Here is a 20,050-nt window from a genome sequence, read left to right as displayed (position 1 = left end):
TCGTGTCCATCTGCCGCCTTTAATACAGTAATAATGACAAGAGGATAATGGTAGATCACTGGGAGTGAAGGAGAAAGGGAGAGGGGAGCACAGGAAGGTGGGGAGGGATAAAGAATGAAGAGGAAATGAAGCAGATGTAGAGAGATCTGATGAGAGGCGAGCTCCAACACTATAGCGTGTGTCGTCTCTCCCCCCCCCCCCCCCCCGCAACATTGCTGAGCTGCAGGGAGAGGGAGATACTCGGACAGATTTGGGTGAAACTGGATCATACTATGACTGACACACACACACACACACACACACACACACACACACACACACACACATACAAACAAACGTGCACAGAAAAATGTTGCCATTTGTGACGTGTGAGCGAACATGTCTGAGTATTTACAAGGCTGAGTGTGCTTCCACGACACCATCTCGCCCTCTCCCCTCTGTGTGGGCCTCAGCATTACATAACTCTTTGTTTTTGTGTGTGATGCCGGACTAGCCGCATGTGTGCAAGTTATTCACTGCTGCCTTGCACACACTCATTTTGTCAGCCAATCGCAAGGCCCCGCTCTTTATAATACAGTTAGGCTGCAGCACAAAGATTTTCTTTTTCTTCTGGCTGGTGGTTTTTAAAGACCCCCCTTCCCCCGCAGCAAGAGCTCAAATGCCATTGTGGCTCAGTGCACATTATGTCCAGTCAGCTGGTGTTTGGGGGTCTGCTCTTGTACAGTATGTGTAGCTCTTAAGCACTTTTTTTTTTTTTTTTTTTTTTTTTTTTTTTGCATCCTGTTTGCATTCTAGTTTACCAGCTTATTTTATTATGTAATAAAATGTGCTGAGGAGATTATCCAGTGCGCTTTGTGTCTCATGATCCATCTCATTCTGGAGCAGCTCCGTGACCCCAAGCTGACCAACATGTTTGATTTAGTGGTGGCTTCCGACCGCCTATTTCCAAATTCAGCGACTGTAAATTAGCATCCTGGGGGTGTTTTGGACTTCACGGCTCTGATGTTTGACAAGTGGATCTTGTCGGTTATAGCAGCCGTGTTTTTTATAGCAACAACTCTTATTTCAGTGTATACATTTTAGAGAGGTGTGATTAGGTAGTGATGAACAAACAAGGGATGCATCACCCATTATTAAGCTTTACACCTTCACTTACCCCAAAAGTACTAAAACCTGCATGTGGTAAAAACACAGTTTTGGTCACTGTAGATAATTTCTCCCTTTATAAAATCTATAATGGGAATAAATATTTTAACTAATTTGTGTTTTGTGAATGCTTAAAGATGAGAGCAAATCGCCTCTTTGACAGGCGTGATGATATCTGGAGCTGTAGTTGATTGTAGTCTTAGACCCTTTACCAGTAGTTCAAGTCACTTCTTGACCATGTTTGCAGTGCTGGGGGTTTTTGCAGCATTTTAATCAAATGATTTCACGGGTAACACGACTCTCTATAAGATGCAACCAATCCAGTGAGTTTGCACTCCAGTTTTGTGAAATTCTGGTAATTTGTTAGTCTGTTACTTCTCACTAATTGGCGAGCATCATATATGCGTTGCACCCATCCAGCATATGGATTAAGCTTGCTAGCCTTAACTTGGCCCTTCACTCTTCTGTCTCTTGGAAATGAAGATTGTGACAGCGTAAAACTAAACTGGAGGCTTCACAGTGGTTGCATTTTTTTTTTTTTTTTTTTTTTAAATACATAGTAGATGCTCTCACGAATCCCCAATAAAACGTCTCAAGTACACATTAGCCTGGTAGCTGCATGCAACAGTTGACACCAAGATTGTAGATATGATGATGCATTTTTAAGCTGCAGAGAGGCTAGATATTTTCCTCTGGGGAGTAAGAGAGTGACTATTGGAGTTTAATTTTCTTTTGTAACACACCAGTTTTATAGTGATGATATACCAATGTTTTGTTCCCAACTTCTAATGTCCCTCAATTGGAAAAAAAATAAAAATACGAATGCATGAATAAATGTTATTGGAGGTTTTTTAAATTATGTGCAGTTCTTAGGCTTCGCTGCTCATGTGAAACCCTGCAGGGCTTCGACCATGAGAAATGGCTGGTCAGAGCAGAGAGAGCCTCGCACTCTGTTGCTAAGGGTAACTAAAGCTAGTTGGATAAGAGCACTTTGCTTCAGCAGCCGTGCAAGCAGTTAATAACTAACGGCTTTTGTAGAGCGCTGAGAGGTGATCATTTCAGGGGCCATAACCTGCCACAAACCATGAACAGCTTATGTTGATGGTGCTCAGCGCTCTTTACAGCACCGTCCTGATGGAGACAATAGCCCACAATAATGTAGCAGGCAGGTCTAAGTCCATTTTCTGGTACTTGACCTCTTCAACACATATAATCTGTGAACCGGCACCATGACAGGCTGTGAGGGAGTTGGGTGTCTTGGCCATCTCTAAAGTCATCATTTTTTCTTTTATAGTGCCACCCCGAGGTTATTACAGTCCTGTGGTTCTCCAAAGAACAACCATCTGTTTGGACTGACCACTGCCTTGAGTAAATCTTGTGCATTTATAGATTTCTGCTCCTTTAGCCTTTCTGAATTTAACTTCATAGAAATCTTCCAAAAGTATCCAGGGCTTTGAAAAGAGTCAGTGAAGGAAATGCTTAACCACAGTAGCTTTACAGAAAACATTTAAAATGAATTACTGACAGTAATTTATAGAGGAAGAGGGCAGTATTCAGCAGTTCCTTTTAGTTTTCTTTAAATGTGTTATGTGTCAGATATAAGTCATATAAACGGTCTCTAGCGAGTGATTTTATTTATTTATTTGGAATATGGACCAGTCCATTTGCAACTAATCATAGTATTTTAGTACTAGTGTGTGCTCAACAGCTCTGCTTTACCCTTCCTCATCCCTGCATTTCTGTTTTCTTGTTGTTACTTATCCCCACCCATTTCATCAGTGCCAGACTCTACCAAGCTCAACCCCAGCCCTCCTCTTCCCCCCGTCAACCCCAGTGCCATCCCATCTGTACCCCCAAGCAGTGGAAATGGCAAGCGCATCCCCTCCGGAGGTCAGCCGCAGACAGCACAGCAGTCCCAGACTCCGCTCCAGCAGCGCTACCCGCCCAGAGAGGTGCCCCCACGCTTTCGTCAGCAGGAGCACAAGCAGCTGTTAAAGCGGGGCCAGCCTCTTCCCTTGGGGACGCTGCCTCTCATCACCACGGGACGTCCCACCACTAGTGAACCTGCAGCAGCAACAGTAGCCATACACGCCTCTCTTTCCTGCTCCTCTTCCACTGCAGCCAGCTTGCCCACAGGTCTGTTGGTTTGAATAAGTACATTTAATGTTTTCTAAAAAAAAATCTTGTGATGTTTAATTACATAAATCGTAAGAGGTTATTTGGAATTACTTGTTTTACTGATGATATATTCAGCTTATCCACATGAAGTGGATATAAATTGAGAATGAGGAGTGAAATTCAGTGGAGTTACATTATGTTATACATATAGATGATGCACTTCCTATAATATTGTTTGACCTGCTTGTGATGGGATAAAAATGATACGCTGCTTTTATAATGTGTTGTGGGAGCAGCAATGCTTCTTCATTTTAGCACATTGCTAGGTGGTTGCCAGGTAACCTGATGGCATCATAACATGTCATATATAATACATGTTTTGTGGATACAAATTAGATATCGTGAAATAAAATTGGATGATGCTTTTTATAGGTGCACAAATGTTAAAAACAGTTGATTTTAGCCCTGTTGCTAGGTTGTTGCTTGGCAACATGACATGGTCACAAGACTTGATATAGTTAAAAACCTTCAGGGACCTAAAATGTACCTGTGTGTCCCCTCATCCTGGTCTTGTAAGAGGAGTAAATGGACAAGGAAACAAACACACATACAGATTGTGTATTATAGTAAGATGCTACACATTTTAATCAGGCTTCTGCATGGACAACACTTTCTTGCTCTCACTGTCTGCATCACTAAAATTTAATCAAACAAGACAAAATAAAGTTGACGTTACTTAATACAATTAGAGAGTGCAGGTACTCATTGCTGCAGGATGTAAACTCTTGGTTCAGTCTGTACTCGAGCAAATTTGAGTGTATCCCATCAGTCACTGTCAAGTCTGCAGTTTTAGTTGCAACATGTAGAACACTACTCCAATAATAACTTTGGCTGGCTACAGCTACTTAGTCAAAAAGTATGTCATGCCACAACAACAACAGTGTTGGTTCTTCAAAGATCTCTACTAATATCTGTTTGACTTATCTCAGCTGTGCCAAAGAGTTCTGGCATTCTTAAAAAGCAATGGCTGTATCCACTCCTGTTTTTGTAAGGCACTGTGCTGGTAATCATGCAGTGTACCTGCAAGGCTGTGCAAATGCACAGGTGCCGCTGGCTATTGTTTATTTTCATTCAGCCTGTCTGGGAATTAGGGATGTGGATGTAGGAATACTGGGGTAAAGGATGGCAAGTAAACACAGCTGGCTATCTTTGTGTGTCTGTGTACTCTCCTTCCTGTGGTTTTATGTTTGGCAGTAAATCAGGTTCTTATGTGTTTTTAAGTGGCGGCAGGGAACGGTTATTTCCTAAAAAGGTGCTCTTTGGTGACACTTTAGGGGCACTGGACACTTTTCAATGCCTGAGGAGCAGCACAAACTTTCTCATAAATGTGTCGTCTGCTGTTTGAGTGCAGCCTTATCTCCATGGTGATAAGATGTTTATCCTGTCCACGTCTCTGTCTCCGCCTCCACCTCCACCACCTCCTCCATTATCATCTTCCTCCTACTCTTTCTTGAGCTTTCCTGACCATCCCTTCAGTATTTCCTGCTTTTGTAGGCGGAGCAACACTGCACTAGCTAGCAAGCTAGCTGGCTGCCTCAGTGGGCCTGACCTGGCATAGATAGAAAGACCGAGTGAGAAGGAATAAAAGAAAGAAGGAGAGAACTAGCATGGCAGACATCCAGTTCTGTGGGCTGAAGTGACTCATGGCTTACGGTAAAAGCTGCTGTTTCTCCCCGCCCCTCTCTGGCAGGCTGGTTCGGCTCTGCTTTTGCTCTCTCTGCGTCTTTAAACGGACTGATTACATTATGACAGACAGACAGAACGACCTCACAACACTAAAGGCAGCTCAAATGGACAGTTTTGCACAAGCATGACTCTGCGCCATCTCCCCTTGTGATTCGTCATATGTCTCTTTAGTTAACTTCAGTCGAGTTTCACTGAGTTCCCTTTTGCTCTTCTAGTTTTATCATGTTTCCATCTCATTTTACACTGTATTTCATTACCTGCCCACATGAGGCCTTTTGACGAGCAGTAAAGGTAATTCTGTGTGCACCACTGTGTATACATGCGAATGTATGTTAACGTAAACAGTCATAACTTGAATGTCCCTGCTCAACTTGACTCATAACAGTAAACAGCTGGTGTGTTTAATAGTCCAGGCTCAGGGCAAGAGTTAAGATTGTATGTCATAAAGATTATTAGCTATTCTCTGGATTAAACGGCTGTCTCTATCAGGGATATGTGAGGATATTACATAGGGAAATCCTGGCCTCCCTTTGACTTGACTTGTTTAGGTGAACTGTTATGACTGCATGGTTGAAAGTGCTAAAATTTATAGCTACCCCCTTTTTGTATTTGTGTAATGCTCTGTGGGAAAAGCCCTTAAAACATGATCAGGTTTTTTATGCCCATAAGCTGCATTAAGACAAAAATGGCATAACATTGTGGTATGAGCCGTCTTTGTCAAGTGAAAGGACAGTGCAGCTAATGTGCTAATGGCTTGTCTGGTGGAGCAGAGAGAGAGTGAGTACATGCTTGCTAGACTTGATGTGCTCTTTAAGTCTGCTGATGATGCTGTAAAAAAGCCTTGGGAATCCCCTCAAAGAGGACTGGGACATCTTGTGATGTGATTAAACATCAGCTCTCGCTGATTTTTTTAAAAATTTTATTTTCTTCTATCTTGTCTTTCTTACACTGTGTCCCTGCTCTTCTGACTTTGTCTGGTGTGCTGGTTGTTCTTTTCCTCAACCTCTGCCACGCCAAAACACATGCTCACACATACTGTAAGTAAAGAATGTAAAGTATCTGTGATTAGTCAGGCTCCACATACTATATTATATGTGTAACTGTGAGTCTTCCCATTATTATCACTCTCTCCCTGATGTTGCTGTTTTGTTTTTTTGCTTTGCAACAATTCATATCCCGAGGCCCTTTCATGTAGAGAAGGCATGACACCAAGCTATTTTAAGACTGGCATGTTGAAGAAAGACCTTGACCTGGTTTATCCTTTAGAGAGGGAGGAGAAAGATGATACTGACAGCCAAACATGATGGCCAGATGTCTTTGCTGTGTACTTTTTAAAAGGCACAGATTGTCCTTCTGCCATTCTTTTCCCCTTGAGATAATGTTGAGATTATCGGCAAAGCAGTTGCAAAGAAAGCATCCATTAAATCAGGTTTTGCTTATGTATATACGCACAGCTCCTGTCCTTATCTCACCCTTGTTTGTCAGAGAATTTAGCAAGCTATCTGTGCCACTTTGGCTTTGTTGCTACTGCTGCGCTGCAAATATCTATTGAGGAGTGTTATATTTGCCTTCAACAAATCTGCTGGTTATGCCTGTGGTTGATGACAGCTGGCATTGTGTCCTGTTCCACTTTGCCTTGTCAGGATATCCGGGTCACTGTTGCCATACAGTTTAACCCTGCCTCAACTCTAACTCTTAAATCTGTAACACTAAAACTTGCCATTATTGCAGAATATCCCAAACACAGCATGCAGTGACTAAATAGCTTTGTCTTGCATCTTGTTGTGGTGTGGGTGTGCAAAAGGGCCATTTTCTGCGTGCTATCAACTGGAATTGTAATGCTTATAACAAAAATGTGTCACATTAGTGGCTACCAACCCTATTAATAGCGTTTTTGATTAATCATCATCTCTAGCTGATATGTAATTTTTAAAAAATCATTACAATTCCTCTAACAATTTGTGCAAAACTGCAAACACATTTACACATTTTTCTGTCTCATGGGGAAAAAAACCCCCATCAAATCAGCTCATGTGAGCTGAGCTGAAAAGTGCCTAAAAGGATTTGTAGAGCAAAGATGCTCCATAATATCAGCAATGAAATGTTGGATACAACTTGCCCCAGTTAAGGTCAGTAAGTGGGTTGCATTGTAATAAAAATTAAACTAGTTAATTCAACTTCCCAACAGTTTCTACATCACAAATTCGCCGAATTTTTGAGTCCCTCTTGTGTTATTTTTGTTGCTTTGTGCAGAAGTAGAACAGGAAATATCAAAGTAGGAAAGACAATTTTTTTTTTTTTTTAGTTGTCTTGTTTTGTAGTACTGAGACTTCAAAATAGTATAGCATGACGCAGAACAATTGTTTTTGCAATGTTTCTGCATCAAACCCATTCTATCAATAAGTTTGATAAAACGAACCCCTGCTGCCGCTGCTGTAATGTTTTGCACTGATTACAATGCATCAAATCAAACGCAGTGTGGCGTTTGAGACCATCATAGGCAGAGGTAGCAGATTCCTGGGAGGTGCACGTTTGTGTGTTTATCAGAGAGTTCATTCATCTGGCTGGCAGCATGCATTGTCAGCTCTGTACCATCCAGTCTCTGTGCCCCTCAGGGACTTCATTAAGCCAGGATCAGTACAGCTGAGGCCCACATAGCCCTCCTAGATTATTTCCTCCTCCTATCTCTCAACATCCATCTTTGTCCTTCATTTTCTGACTTCTTTCTTTTATGTTTTCGTTCCTCTGGATCCCTCCCTTGTTCTACCCTCATCTCCATTTCCTCCACAAGTACACCCTCTGAGAATACATTGGCCGTGAAAGTATTCAGATTTCTATTACCAAACATCCGTCAAGTTCATAGGAGTACTTTACAGAAAATAGAAGGCATAGTTGAGCAAATTGTGCATGCCGTACATTTCTTGGGAAGGTGAAAAGGGAAACGTTAAAGCATTGTTTGCACAAAGAAGGCCACTTCAGCAAGGAAACTCGAGCTTCCCTCGCCTCTAGTCAGGTGTGTTGTACAAATGTTAAAGTGAAGGACAGAGAACAGAAGGCACACAGGCAGTCCAGTACCAGATCAGACCGCATCATTTTACAATCAAGAAAAATGAGCATTCAGCAAAATGACCCAAAGTGTGTTAACCGCTTTTTGAAAGAGAATTTTTAAAGCAAACAATCCTCCACCAGCTTTTGACCTGAATCACACAGACCACCTAGCTTTCCAAGCTAAAGGATCACAAACTAAATACTTGAACATTTCAAATTTTAGTGATCCCACCACTGGATATCCGAATGCTTTAGCTTTCTTTTAAACTGTAGCTTTTGCTTTTACAGTTTGCTGCACGATAAAGTAATAGATATACAACGAAGCATCCGAGTTGTTGTCAGGAAGCTATTTGTTTTTTCCTCTACTTGGATGCACCATCTGTACTTTGTGTAAGTTAGCACACAAAGCGAGCGAGTGGCCATGACCTCACCGTGCATTAGGACCTCACAGCCGAGAGGCACAGGGGGCTGAACTTCAGCCATAAAGGGACTCTGTTCTCCACTAAACATTGACTTATTGTCTTGTGTGGGTGCTGGGATCATTTGTAAACAATAGCAGCCTTGATCTAGGGAGCTGCTGCTCCCTGCTCTTCCTATCCTCTTCCCTCTCTGCCTTCTATCTCATGGGTATCTTCCTCTGTTGTCTCTGTGCGCGTCACTCCAGCACCATGTTTTGAACCAGACTAAATCACACACAAATTAGCAGATCCCTTCAACCTTGCTTATTTCATGTGTCCAGAAACCATCTCCCCAAAGTGACAGCTCTGTTTTTGATTACTGCATTTCCGACTTGCAGCCATAAATTTTGACAAAAATCGACATTTGTCATCCTGTGCATTCTTATCCTGTGTCTGTTCATGTGTGAGGAAAATTGCCATTCCAGCTCTGAAGGGCTTCTCTCGCTCTCTTTCGCCTGCTGCCGCTATTCAAGAGGTTTTCCGTCGTGGGCGGCAGCACTAATTGCAGACGGAGCTAAATGTTTAGTGACAGTTTTGAAAGGTTGAAAGATGTGAGGGCATGGGCGGGAGAGAAGAGCCCTGCTTTTTTTGTTTTACATCATGGCTTGAGAGTGAATAATAAAAGTCTCCCCTCTGTTTCTCTCACTCTCATCCCCTCCCCCTCCCCGCTGAGTCGGCCGCGTCTCGGTGCTTTTCCAGAGAGGGAGAATATCCTCCATCAGGATAGGAATAGAGCGCGATATAAATAAAGCCGGAGAGAAGCAATAGATAGGAGAGGAAAGACCCAGTCAGAGCAGGGTTAGTGGGAGGGGCCGAGCAAGAGGGGTGAGGAAGGAAGGGAGGTGGTGGAGGAGGATGGGGGGGGGGGGGGTTGTCTCATGCCGTGCAAGAGCTGTGCAACTTCTTGGCAGCATTTCAGATATGAGCCTCAGAAGCTTGGCGAGCCGAGCAGACATATTGAGACAAGGATGGTCGCTGCGTTGCACACAACCTAGCTCTTTACAGGATGGTCGGGAGGCACCTCTCCACAGGTATTTCATTACTGTGTTGCACACTCTTCTACTTTCTTCTTGCTCTCTGTTTTTCCTCCCATCCCTGTGTTGTTTCGGCTGATTGCGTTTGCGCACTTTTAAATATTAAAGCGACAGTACACTGTCGAGCATGCAGTGTCGTGTTACGATGTTCTGTGTGTGTTATTGTGAGGAAAGCATGTGTGCTGTTGAAGCAGGAGCACTGGTTATCCAGACAGGAGATCAGAGCCTTTTTGGCTCTAGTTCAGGACTGAGAAAATGGCGGCCCTGCACTTCTCAGTCGAGTGACGCTACAGAACGACGGCGCTGTGTGTGTCAGAAATACATTGCCCTCTTTTTCTTTCTTTCTTTTTTTTTTTTTCTCCCCCTTGCTCTCTTCTGCACCCTCTCTCCCTTGTCTGTAGTTGCAAGCATTAAAGTAAGCTTGAAAACATCTTGGTGCACGCATCCTATCACTTCCCTCCTGTTGTTGTGACAGTCGCCGTATTTGCATACAAACTATGCACGCATGTGAGGGCGCATGTAAACAACAGAGGCTTCAGTTTGAGATGTAGCAGAAATGAGCCAGTGAGGTGGCGCAAGGTTGATGATTGGAGTAGAGTTTATTGTTTCAGTGCTGAAAATCGCAGCCGGATTGCTTGATCCATTCTACTCGCTCTCGGAGAAATAAGATGAAGCATTTTTGCATGCAGTTGTATGGGTAGATGGATGTTTTCTGAGGTGTAGCGGTCGTAAGTAAAAGATGTTGTCATTGATTGCATTCTGCAACATGGTTCCCAAGTATGGAATTCCTTTTTTGACTTTTTGGTATAAGGATGCTCCAATCCAGCTTTTTCCAGTTCCTATACTACACCATTACAATGGCTTTGGGTAACTGCCAATACTGAGTACAGGCCCTGTGACAACTTTGAGCTGTAATCCACAGTCTGATGGAAAGAATAATGTAAGATAACATCATTTAGCCTAATTGTTGCTTTATGAACTTTGTAAATTAAGATGCTGGAGTTTAATATATATATATATATATATATATGTACTAAATTGGTATTTATTAGTGAAATAACTTGGGACACAGAAATGAATTAAAAAATTTAATAGATAATAATTATTTGCACTAGGGTTATTTAAGTTGAGTGTGAGGATCACTACTGTTTACTGTTTTCCTTTACAATAACGCTAGCTTCTAATATAGCCCTGCTCACAACAGGAATGTGTTGAGTCACACACTTGTATCTCAGCTGGAGTAGAGCTCAAAAGAAACAGGAAATCTGAAATAACTGAGTTGACTTGTGTTACCATGAGTGAAACGAAGGCTTTAAAACAGGTGTTAAACCAAACACAAGAGACGCTGATGGGGAAGCATTTTTGTTTATTTAGCACCTTTGAATATAAATGTCACAACAAAATGAACATTAAAAAACAAAAACTTGCCCAAAAGCATGTTTTATTTAAAATTAACTCTGGAGTTAATGGGGAGCCAGTGCAGCTGAATTGATAGCTCCCTCATATTGTGTTATGCTGCCTTCCAGTTGTAGGATTTTTCCACTCAGAAAGTTGGAGAAGCCCCGCCAACCCCGACTTCATAATCCAAGATGGTGGCAGTGCACGTCAACAGTAGTAAAACTGGGAATCTGTGCTATAAATGTTGTGTATTTGTGACTCGCTAAGCAAGCTGTACACAGAAAAACGACCAAGGTATTGTGTGTTATTGCTGGCGATGGATGAATGGTTCGACCTTGCTAAAGACCAAAATAAATCCTGCTATTTCTTGCTTTTACTACTGCTACCACAGCAGTGGCATCACTCCCAGCTTCAACTTCAGAGGTAAAATGAGCGCAGCATTAATTCAGCCTGTGCTCTGTGTGCTGACAACTGTTGTAGTAAACAGAGAGGCCCCAACAATAAAGGAATATCACATATCAGATCTGTGCGTCACTAGTTGGAAAGGTGCAGTATCTATCTGTTATGACTTCTGTTTGCAGTGTGTGTTAAATTATTTCAGCAAAAATATTTTACATGCAAATGTTTTTAATTTGATTTATTTTTAACCTTGTTTGTTATAAATAACCTTAGAAACTGAAAACTTTATTATTGATGCTTGAGCTGTATACATGCATAGTAAAATAAAGAGCAAAGCTGTCAAAAAATTAAGACTATGTTATTTTTACCTGAAGGTATTACAAAAATAAATACATTTCAGTGCATTTGAAATACATGCAGAATTTGGTTTGTTATTGATTTGCTGATATGGGTCAGTCATTCACTAAAAAAGACATTCCCTAGATAGCAGCATATGTTGCTCTAAAGCCTGTGCACATATATCTGTCAGGATTAATGGTGCACAGGTGGAGACTTGCCATGTCCACTAAAGCACCTCTGCATCACGGTTCCTGGCTTTTGAATTGTGTGTTGATTGCAAGCTGGAATGTCCCTGTCCTTTTCCGTCTGGAGCATTCCACTTCCATTATTTCTCCCAGAAATTGCTCATTTTGATTGGTCAGACCACAGAACATTGTTCCACTTCTCCTCAGTCAATCTTAAATTACCTGAGGCCCATAGAATGAGGCAGTTTTGTTTTTTTAAATGGTAGCGTAGTTTTAACTTGCATTCATGAATGCAGTGATAATGTTGACAAGTATTCCTGAGCCTGAATCTTTTTATGACCTACAATACATAATAATAATCACAATGATGATAATAATAGTTATTATTATTATTATTATACGTAGAGCAGTTTGTTTGTTTTTTTATGATAAAATATAAAATACTTCCTCTTGCAGTCTGTATGAACTTCTTCCCATCAGCCTCTCTGGAAACTTTTTTATCTAATCATGTTACCAATTAGCTTAAAAGGTTCCAAGATAGTATTCTAGCTTTGTACCACGTTTCCAATCTTTCTGTTGTTCCTTTCTTTAAATACTCATAACTTTTCAATCATTTTCAATTAGAAAAGCAATGTTATCACTGCCATTTTTTAAAGAATTGCACTAAACTAATTGAACATTTGAGGGAAAGACGAGAGAAAAATATAATATGTTTTACTACAAATTCTTTAAACGTACTGAATGCACGGCACCTTATTTTGATAAATGACATATTTTAAAGTGTTTGTTCCTTTAGAAATGTGTAGTATACAAATAAAGTACATAATTTTTATTCATTTACTAATTAAAGCCCCCTCTGTTATCATATTAGTAATTTTTCCTTTTATTTATTTATTTTTATGTGGGTGGTATGTATTTTCATTTATAAAGCATGGTGAAGACACATTGCATGTTGCCATGGTATTTCAATCTTACTAAGCAAATGTGGGTGTGATGACGTATGCAACTTAGTCTCTCTGCTGTTATCCTGTTGCTCCTGCTTATGGCTCATGATTTTTTTTGTGTGTGTCTATTTTCCTTGTGTGTGTCTTTCACACAGAACTGCCCCCACAGAGTGGCCAGGGAGCCCAGTATGATAATCCCCTCTGGGGGCACCTGCCAGCCAACAGAAGTGCTACGAGTGCTGCATCTTCCACCAATCTCAGTGGCTGGGATCAACTAATTATCGACCAGAAGGACACAGAGGCTTGGCCTTCTATTACACTCAGCCAGAGCCAGGTCCCTCCAGGAGGATGCCCTTTGGACACTGACTCTGGTCACCTGACCAGCAGCAGCAGAAGCAGTAGTACTAGCAGTAGTTGTAGTACAGTGAGTATGGCCACGGGAGCAAATAGCCAAACAGGCCACTTCCCTGCCAACCACCTCAGCAGCAAAGCCAACAGTGGGCCCAGCCCTGCCAATCATACTGGAACCAGCATGCTCTCTGGCCAGGTTGCAGCCAGTCGCAGCTGGGGCCCTGGGGCTGTATCTTCCCATTGCCCCCCTCAGTCCTCAATGGGGAGTGAAACGAAGAGTGACAGCCCAGGAGGAGGAGGCAGTACTAGGAGCTGGGGTCCTTCATCATCCTCCAGCACCAACTTTAACTTGAACCTAAACCCTAATGCCAACCCGTCTGCCTGGCCCATGTTGGGGCATGACGGAAGTGGCACAGGGGGAGGCAGCTCAGGGGGAGCCAACACCATTTCACCTCCTCACTCTACACCCAACCTCTGCAATCCACCTGGCCCCCCACCAGCCCAGACCAGCACCTGTACCGGAGCCAACACTAACAGCAACTCCTCGGGGATTGGCAATGCCTGGATTACCATGATGGCCTCTGATGCAGAGCCACACCCCTCCCCGTCCACGAATGTGTCTTTCAGTTCAGAACCTCAGAACCTTAAAACTGATGGACCAAATCACACTAATAAGCAGGAACCCCCCAGCCCCATCCGCAGTTTGCCTGGCTGGGGAAGTGCACCTGTAGGCTTGGGTTCCATGACCCAGCCACCGCCAGGAGGCTCACAGGTCAATGGTGAAGATGGTAATTCAGTATGGGGTAACAGTGGCAACTCAAAGGCAAGTTCATCTAAGGAGGCACCTGGCTGGGGCCATGAAGGAGATGGAACAGGGAACTCTGGAGGCTGGGGTGAACACCCTGAAGAGACCCAGGGAGGATGGGATACACCCAGCTCTCCCGCACAGGACTCTCAGTCCATCTCATGGAGCAGGGCTGTAAGCACAGCTGCGGCTAGTGAAGGAAGCAGTGACAGCATGGAAGGCCATCCCCAGCAAAAAGACCGGTCATCCAGAGAAAAATCAGCTCCTTTGATGCCTGCCCAGGATCTGGACCCCAGGGTGCTGTGCAACAGTGGCTGGGGACAGACTCCCGTTCGCCAGCACACTTCCTGGGACATGGACGATACCAAACGTAAGAGTGATGTAGGCACTGGATCATGGGGCTCTGGCTCAACCACTCCAGTCGATGCCCAGGGGCCCTCCAACACTAACACAGGCCCTAGCCAGATGACTGACTCTGGGAGCAAAAATGATGCGCCTGGTTCTCAGGGCACTTCTAGTTGGGGTGGTAACATAGCAGCTACCAACCAGCCAAGCTCTGGTTGGGGAGAGCCACCCAGCAACATCAAGCCCCCAGGTGGCCCTGGTGGTTGGGGAAACCCTCCACCAGGAGGTCCAAGCACCAGTATACCCAAAAATGGTGGTCAGTCCTGGGGAGAGAAGCCAAGTGGGTGGGAAGATTCTCACATCAAGTCAGGATCCCAGAACTGGGGAGAACAGCCCAAAGCATCTCACACTTGGGCTAGCAGTGGAGTGAGCAATAACACAGCAGAGTGGGGGGACTCAGAAGAGAGTAAAAAGAGTCCCACTACTGCTTGGGAAGGAGAACCACGAGGCTGGGGAATGTCTTCTCAAGGACCTGGAGGTAATGGTGGCTGGGGAGAGTCACTTCCTCAGCGACCCAGTGGTCCCTCTCAAGGCTGGGGGGGCAAGCCTCAAGATGGGCCTAGTGGTAACAATGGAGGAGGGAGCATGGGGTCCTGGGGGGGATCGGGCTCAGTGAAACAAGGTCCAGGTAGGGGTGGAAATAAGCAGGAATCCTCAACAACTGAGCCTACAGGCTGGGAAGAGCCTTCCCCTCCTTCCATCCGACGCAAGATGGAGATCGATGACGGGACCTCTGCTTGGGGCGATCCCGGTACCTACAACAAGGCAGTCAATCTGTGGGACAGGAACAATTCAGGATCGTCCCAAGCTAAAGTTACTACTGGAGGCAATAATCCCCCCAGCACCAACAACAACCATCCCCACCCTCTCAATCACCCTTACCACGGGCCACCTGCACCCCTACAGAGCCACAGCCAAAACAGCCAGAACTCAGGCCCCACCAGCGGGCCTTTGGATCCTACTGTGCAACACCAGCCTGGAGCATCTCACAGCAGAGGTCCCCTGATGGCTCAAGGTAAGGTGATATAAACTATATATTATGCAGACTGTAACATGACTTGCTCAGATTTCCCTGTTTATGAATGCTAACAATGTATAGTTAATATACACAGTCAGCATTCAAATTTTGATTTCAATGAGTTTAATCTAGTTAATGGTAAACTATAATGCCTGCCTGGGTTTCCTAGTTTCTTCATCCTTGTTCACTGTTCAAAGCAAAAGGTGCTAAAAAGCTTGTTTGGTGGTTGGCTTTGTCCGCTGCTAAGCTCCAAGCTGTTGATCCACTTAAAGGTAATATCTTAACCTAGTTTACTCTCTTTGGATTTGCCTCTAATCAACTATCTAAATCAGGTGGGTAGGGCCAGGCCTGTCCCTCAGTGACGCCCTCACACTTCACAACTCTCGGCTCGACTATGGGGGCAACCCTGGCAACCTCACATGGCAGAGGAAACACAAGAATGCTGTTTACAAAGGGCCTCGTGAAAATATTGATTCACCATAAACTGTTTGAGATGGATAGGAAGTGTGTAATTATATAGGAGCCACCATCTGTCAGTAGTTGAAGTGAGGAACAGGAGGAGGAGGAGCAAGACACTATGCACTGGGCAGAAGCCTCCTGCTGGCCCTCATTTGACTCTTCATGTTGAACCCTTTGGATCAATCCTGACAGCAGGCTGTTCACTGGCTGTTTAATATAGAGTTTTAGTGACTTACGATGGATAGAAACAAACTCTTCAGATGAGATTATATCTTGTTTAGATCAGTGCACCTCTTACCCAGTGACACAAGAGGGTTGAATGTTAACTATAATTTTGAAGCAGCCTTTGGGACTTGACCTTTCCTTGGGGAGAGAGCTAAACTGAGCTTGGCGCTGCTGCAGGCCTAGAGACAGCACTCTGTCTTTCTTGCCAAAAGGGATGGGACCATGCCAAATCTTAAATGGGCATCTCCTCCCTCCATCAACCTTCCTGCTAAGCCAAACCCAGGTTTCTGCCTCTCTGCATGGCTGGCATTTCACACTTCAAAGCAGAAGGCTAAATCAGTTTAGTGGTGTTAACCGGACTCAGTTATATTTAAGCCTCAGGTTATTAGGGATCAAATACTAAAATGTTTGGTTTTTCTATGTATATATAGACATTGAATATGGTCAAGACACAATCATACATCACTGTTAGATTTCCATCCCATTTTCTGTGTCTTGGGCATCTACCATGCACATTTAAACTTAGCTAGCAAAGTAAACCAGGCCGTGCTGTATGGCACAAAGAGCCTTTATTGTTGCTCTGTATGAAGGGCAAGAAATAATGATTTGGTCTCTTAACTGTCATTTAAACACACAATTTTGCAAACAGAAGTCAGTGTAATGAACAAATGGCGTATCGTAACAACAAAATCTTTGTAGTTTAGTTTGACACTGTGTGGTCACAATATTGAAAAAAACGCCGCATGATCTGATTGGTTTCTGAGTAGTACTGATTGTGTTTGTGTGTCCTCCAGGTTGGGGAGAGATATCCAGCTCCCACACAAAATCGGAGAGCTCCTGGGGGGAACCTGCATCTTCCCCGGTTAGCGTGGATAATGGGACGTCTGCCTGGGGCAAACCCAGCGGGAACTGTGGGGGCTGGGGGGAAAGCAATCCGGAGAGCTATGGCAGGGGCAACCCGACAATGACACCTGCATCTTGTAAACCTGGTAAATGGCTCAGTCTCGTCCAAGTGTGGATAGCTTTGGGATACAATCATACTGTATGTGTTGCTATACTGCTTAAAAACAGAAGTTTAAAAATTCTCTCCCGGTGAGTCAAGTCAAGGACATCAATATGGCACAAGGGAAGCAGGAGTACTTGGGTTTTGCACATAAATCTACACTGACCCCTAGTGGCTATATTATGTTTTTGACGTAGTCTCTATGTGAAACATAAAACCTTCACATTTACTAGATGTAAAACATCGTACAAACAAGTTTTTAATTGTGCATTATAAACATTACTAGCTTAAGAGACTCATGCATATTACCCAACCATCCCCAGTGCTTTTGAGCCAGGTTGTCAAGCGTGGTTCAAACATCCTACCCATATAGTTGAGATTAACTTGGACCAGGGAATAGTAGATAATAGAATAGAATTTACCTGTTGCTCTTATTCATACTGCTTATTTTAATAATTAACTTCTTGTTATTTATAAAGACAATAACAATAGAATTAATAGTAGCTTTGTGCTCATGGTAACAGATAACTTACATTCATGTTCTTAATGTTAACATTTTTTTTTTTTTTTTTAACCACCAAAACGCCTCGTTCAGCTGACTAATGGTTACTTTTAGTGATTCAACGATGTTAATTTAACTAAGGCAAATTACTCTTTTGCTAAATGTTTTGACATATTGCTCATGTTTCCGTCTTGGCATATTTATATTTAAAAAGAAAAAAAAAGAAAAACTTGTTGCATGTGTGGCTTTGAGTGTTGTGAGCATTTACTCTTCAGAAATGAAACCACACTTTCGAGCAAGTCTGTGTATTTGATGCACAGTGCAGCCATGGTTGTAAGAGACAGCTGCACTCACACTCAGAGGCTCTAAAAGAGAGATAATGGGTATTAAAAACAGAACAGAACTCTGCTTTAATCAAGGTTTTTTTTTTTTTTTTTTTATTAATACTTTGGCCCAGTCATTGTTCTAATACTGGGTTTCAGTATCCATCCTGTTGATATGTGAGATATTGTAGTACTTTGAGCATGTTATTTTAAATAATGACAAACATCACAAATATGCCACATAAGGTACCTGTTTTGCCCTTATTATTTGTTGTTATGCGTTTTTGTGTGGTTGTTTCCAGCTCCCAAACCTATGCAAGATGGATGGGGAGGTGGAAGTGAAGACCTGAGCCTGTCAGGTGGTCAGTGGGATGCAGAGGAGGTAGACATGTGGAATAGCACTGCCTCCCAGGAGAGCAACTCTTCCTGTAACTCTTGGAGCAATGCAAATAAAAAGCCCCCACCAAAGGTGTGCAGCACAAATGCTTGGATAAAGAACACTTCCTTATGCTTTTATTTGACATCATAAGAAATCAGTTAATTGCACTGACATTGTCATTTTTGATCACATCTCCTACAGGGGAAGATCCCAGGGAAGCAGGATGAGGTCTGGATCATGAATCGTCTCATCAAGCAGCTGACTGACATGGGCTTCCCTGTGAGTGCTTAGTCTTTTCTTCAAATATAAATATATATAAAAAAAAACATTCAATAGCCATTTTATAAACTTCTTATTAAAAGACTAGTAATTAATAATAATAAAGCTAATCATGAAATGCTTATAACAGCATAATTTTGATCCGAACATTTTGGGATTAATCTCTTTTCTGTTTTCAGAGGGATCCAGCAGAGGAGGCTTTGAAGAGCAACAACATGAACCTGGATCAGGCCATGAGTGCCCTGCTGGAAAAGAAGACGGAGCTTGACAAGCGTGGGATGGGGATAGCTGGCCACGACTACAACAACGGGCTCATCAACAAGCCCATGAGCTGCCCTCGGCCTCCGCTTCTTTCCAAAGACCCCTCAGCAGATCCCCGCCTGCCCTTCATGGATAAGGTGAGTCACTCCATTGTTAATCCATATTTAAATACGCTCTGCATGTGCAGTATTAAATTCCCTGCTGATGACAGCAGAGTGTCTAAATGTTTCCTGGGATTTCTGCACGTTGTAGTACATCATACCTGAGCTGGTCTTATGATGCTTAAAAGCCACAAATGTAAATAGTCTCCATTAAAACAAGGTCACTTCAGTAGAGTAAATGCTAAAGAAAATGATCGACATGTCCTCTTTTCGGCAGGTGCAGAGTGGAATGTTTGGCGGTGGTGGAGCAGCACAAGTCCGGGCCATGCCGCAGCCGCCTCCTCAGCCACCAGTGCCGCCTCTCAGCTCCTCTCAGCCTAGTCTACGTGCTCAAGTGCCTCAGTTTCTCTCCCCTCAGGTACACTCATACACACAAACATATGAACTTATTTAACACTTCCTGTCTAAATATTAGGAGAGAACGAGTTTGTATGTATACAGTGGTGAATACTTCAGACTTGTACCATAACCTTTAAAAGCAGCCATGTGAGATTCTTACATTTATTATTTCAATTCAAATGTCTCAGAGTCTAACACGAGAAAGGTGCAGACTATACATAAGGCAGATTCTCAGATTTGCATCTTCATTTTGTTAAGTCGTTGCCTACTTATCTTTTTCTTCCACAGGTTCAAGCACAGCTCTTACAGTTTGCAGCAAAAAACATTGGTCTGAATCCTGCACTTTTAACCTCACCAATAAACCCTCAACATATGACCCTTCTAAATCAACTTTACCAGCTGCAACTGGTGAGTCTCATTTAGTTTTATCTGCTTTCAGTTTTGTTGGATACATCTGAGCATTTTAAATTCATCTTTAACCTCATACGTAACTAAAAAGGACATGTGGTCATATTGTTTAATCTACATTTATTGTACGTGGCATTGAGAAACTTTTAATCCTGTTTATGCCTGCACAGGCGTACCAGCGTTTACAAATTCAGCAGCAGATGTTGCAGGCGCAGCGCAATGTTTCTGGCCCCATTCGACAACAAGAGCAGCAAGTAGGTTCACTTTTTAATTCTCCTACTGGATCTGTAAAACCTGCGCATTGAATATCCATCATG

General features: G+C 43.0%; 1 protein-coding gene across 12 annotated transcripts in view; it reads left to right on the top strand.

Moving 5' to 3' along the window:
* tnrc6c1 (trinucleotide repeat containing adaptor 6C1) overlaps positions 1-20,050 on the top strand; it is a 45,141-nt gene that overhangs the window by 15,299 nt on the left and 9,792 nt on the right. For 7 of the 12 annotated variants that reach the window (XM_085271015.1, XM_085271014.1, XM_085271010.1 and 4 more), the window contains exons 4-12: positions 2,926-3,282; positions 12,971-15,391; positions 16,873-17,067; positions 18,209-18,375; positions 18,487-18,564; positions 18,744-18,962; positions 19,204-19,344; positions 19,614-19,733; positions 19,904-19,987. In XM_085271015.1, the coding sequence (XP_085127141.1) occupies positions 2,926-3,282; positions 12,971-15,391; positions 16,873-17,067; positions 18,209-18,375; positions 18,487-18,564; positions 18,744-18,962; positions 19,204-19,344; positions 19,614-19,733; positions 19,904-19,987 (3,782 nt within the window). Of the gene's footprint in view, positions 1-2,440; positions 2,515-2,925; positions 3,283-9,406; positions 9,548-12,970; positions 15,392-16,872; positions 17,068-18,208; positions 18,376-18,486; positions 18,565-18,743; positions 18,963-19,203; positions 19,345-19,613; positions 19,734-19,903; positions 19,988-20,050 lie in introns of those variants that run through there. The other 5 variants (XM_085271011.1, XM_085271012.1, XM_085271007.1 and 2 more) reach the window with 4 other exon arrangements.

The sequence above is a fragment of the Mchenga conophoros genome, linkage group LG4, assembly GCF_057382185.1.
Source record: "Mchenga conophoros isolate Kocher_MC1m ecotype Shallow Benthic linkage group LG4, M_conophoros_male_GT1.1, whole genome shotgun sequence".
Lineage (NCBI taxonomy): Eukaryota > Metazoa > Chordata > Actinopteri > Cichliformes > Cichlidae > Mchenga > Mchenga conophoros.
Note: the sequence above shows the minus strand (reverse complement) of the source record. Positions and strands in the feature narration are given on the sequence as shown.